This window comes from Penaeus monodon, chromosome 21, assembly GCF_015228065.2.
Source record: "Penaeus monodon isolate SGIC_2016 chromosome 21, NSTDA_Pmon_1, whole genome shotgun sequence".
Lineage (NCBI taxonomy): Eukaryota > Metazoa > Arthropoda > Malacostraca > Decapoda > Penaeidae > Penaeus > Penaeus monodon.
In genome coordinates, this window is record NC_051406.1 from 20,890,509 (window position 1) to 20,892,440 (window position 1,932).

The window sequence follows — 1,932 nt, forward strand, 5'->3', positions numbered from 1 at the left end:
ATCATACACTGTTTCCTATTATAGCTTTTAAACTGTATGCTCACTAGGTCCTTCTAAAAAAATATTCAGTGTTTACTGGCTTTACAATTCCTAAAGAAGTGCTTGTAACACTGAGTATTGTGAAAGACTGATGCAGAACAAGCTGTACTTTTTTATTTACAAAACTGAGTAAAAATATATGAGTAGTAGATTTACTTATTATTTTTCCACTATAATCTAATCTACATCATATAATAACATTTTAAAGAAATATACTAGGTAACACAGGTACTATCAAGGAAAAACTGAAACATTAGTCGAGTTTACAGCATTTATTGCTATAAAATTCTTACAACCAAATTAAATGTGCTGTATGTAAAAAAAATCATCTTAGAAAACAAGTAAAAACTTCACCTCTCTTAACTTAATACCTGAATCCAAACATTTATTCTCTCTGACATCTATGAAAATCAAAAGACAATACCTATGCAGTTCTGGAGTAAAAAACTAAAGAAATTGGGATAATTAGGAATAATTTTGTGAATCAGATTTCTTTTAAGTGAGTGTTTGAAAATTTGTTTTATGCAATATACTGACACAAACCATTTAATTTTTTTTCTTTAAGTCCTAATAGGATATGGAATAAAGTTTGGAGATGCTTAAATAAACAAATTATTTTTTTTAAACATATCTGACCTTAGAATATTCTCAACTTATAGTATCTTTAAATACATTTTAGATTAAAAGAAACACTTCAACAAATATTTATCATCTAAACTAATAACAATAATAAAAAGAGGAAGAAACAAAAGCCAATAAAAAAACAAACAAACAAAGGAGATAAAGGGGAAAAAAAGTAAAGAAAATTCTTCTAGAACTGTAGAAAGTACCTAAAAAAGATATCAAGTGGGCTAAGAACCCCCTGGAGCACCAACAAGAATCCACGAAGACCTGGTAGTAGCAGCGACTTTTCGAATGACTCGCTTTTTGTCATTCAGGACAGGACGTAGCCCTCTGTTCACCTGCAAGAGATATAACAACCATAACCTTCACTGACCTACAGTTACATAAACAACTGTCACTCCAATTCAAAGGATTATCATGTTTTTTTTCATAAAAGAAATAAAAATGGTTCCATGAATGACATACGTACATCATCTCTGTACGGAACAATTGTAGGTGTTGGAAGAGATGTCAAGACTTGGAGGCATTCCAAAAACTCATCCTCACATTCTGTTGTGGGTAAAAAAGTAGGGTATGAAAATTAAACCTAATTATAACTTTATATCTACATATATAATGAATGTCAATGATTTTAGGATTTTTATAATTTGTAAAAACAATTTAGGCTACTTACAAGTGGATGATCAGTGCTAACAAAAGAGAGTTGGTACAAGTGTGCTGACATGTGGACCAGCATGTTCTACAGATTGTTGCAAGAGACTTACAAGGCTTGTTAAAGTACTCTCTGTAACAGCCTCCTCATCACAGGTTATGCCTTGGAGCAGAACTGGCAATAACTGTAAAAAAAATATATATTTGTGAAGTACCTCTTAACATATTGTAAAGATTGAAGAATTATAGTCACATAATATGTGTGATTTGTTGTATTATAGTTGAATAGTATATGTATCTATCTTTATCAAATAAAAAGGGGATGCATATCTTTGTGATTCCAAATCACACTTCTACTTTTGATATCTCTTTTCTCTTGCCTTTTTTGATGAGAAAAGAACAAGAAAACTATATAAATTTTACTCAGAAGAAAATACTATAGGATCTTACCCTCTTGATATGAGCATTCAAAACAAGCTGTGGTAATGATGGTAAAAGTGATGAGATGGCCAACAGGGCCTTCTGTTTTGTACTGTTCTCTGCACTGTTAAATAAGTCTACTAATGGACCTATTACATATTCAAAGTACCTTTGCTTGTATAACAATCTGAAAAAGAA

At 30.8% G+C, this 1,932-nt stretch overlaps 1 protein-coding gene and 1 long non-coding RNA gene across 2 annotated transcripts in view; both read right to left on the bottom strand.

Moving 5' to 3' along the window:
- Nucleotides 1-296: 296 nt before the first annotated feature.
- On the bottom strand, nt 297-1,212 carry LOC119586336. Its single transcript, XR_005229947.1, has 2 exons — nt 1,133-1,212; nt 297-1,001 (listed from the first exon to the last, which is right to left on the bottom strand). It is a non-coding gene; the product is annotated as an uncharacterized LOC119586336 (long non-coding RNA).
- A 140-nt stretch (nt 1,213-1,352) lies between these two features.
- LOC119586605 (MMS19 nucleotide excision repair protein homolog) overlaps nt 1,353-1,932 on the bottom strand; it is a 1,254-nt gene continuing 674 nt past the window's right edge. The window contains exons 2-3 of the mRNA XM_037935355.1: nt 1,765-1,921; nt 1,353-1,499 (exon numbers count right to left, since the gene is read on the bottom strand). Of these exons, the coding sequence (XP_037791283.1) occupies nt 1,353-1,499; nt 1,765-1,921 (304 nt within the window). The remainder of the gene's footprint in view (nt 1,500-1,764; nt 1,922-1,932) is intronic.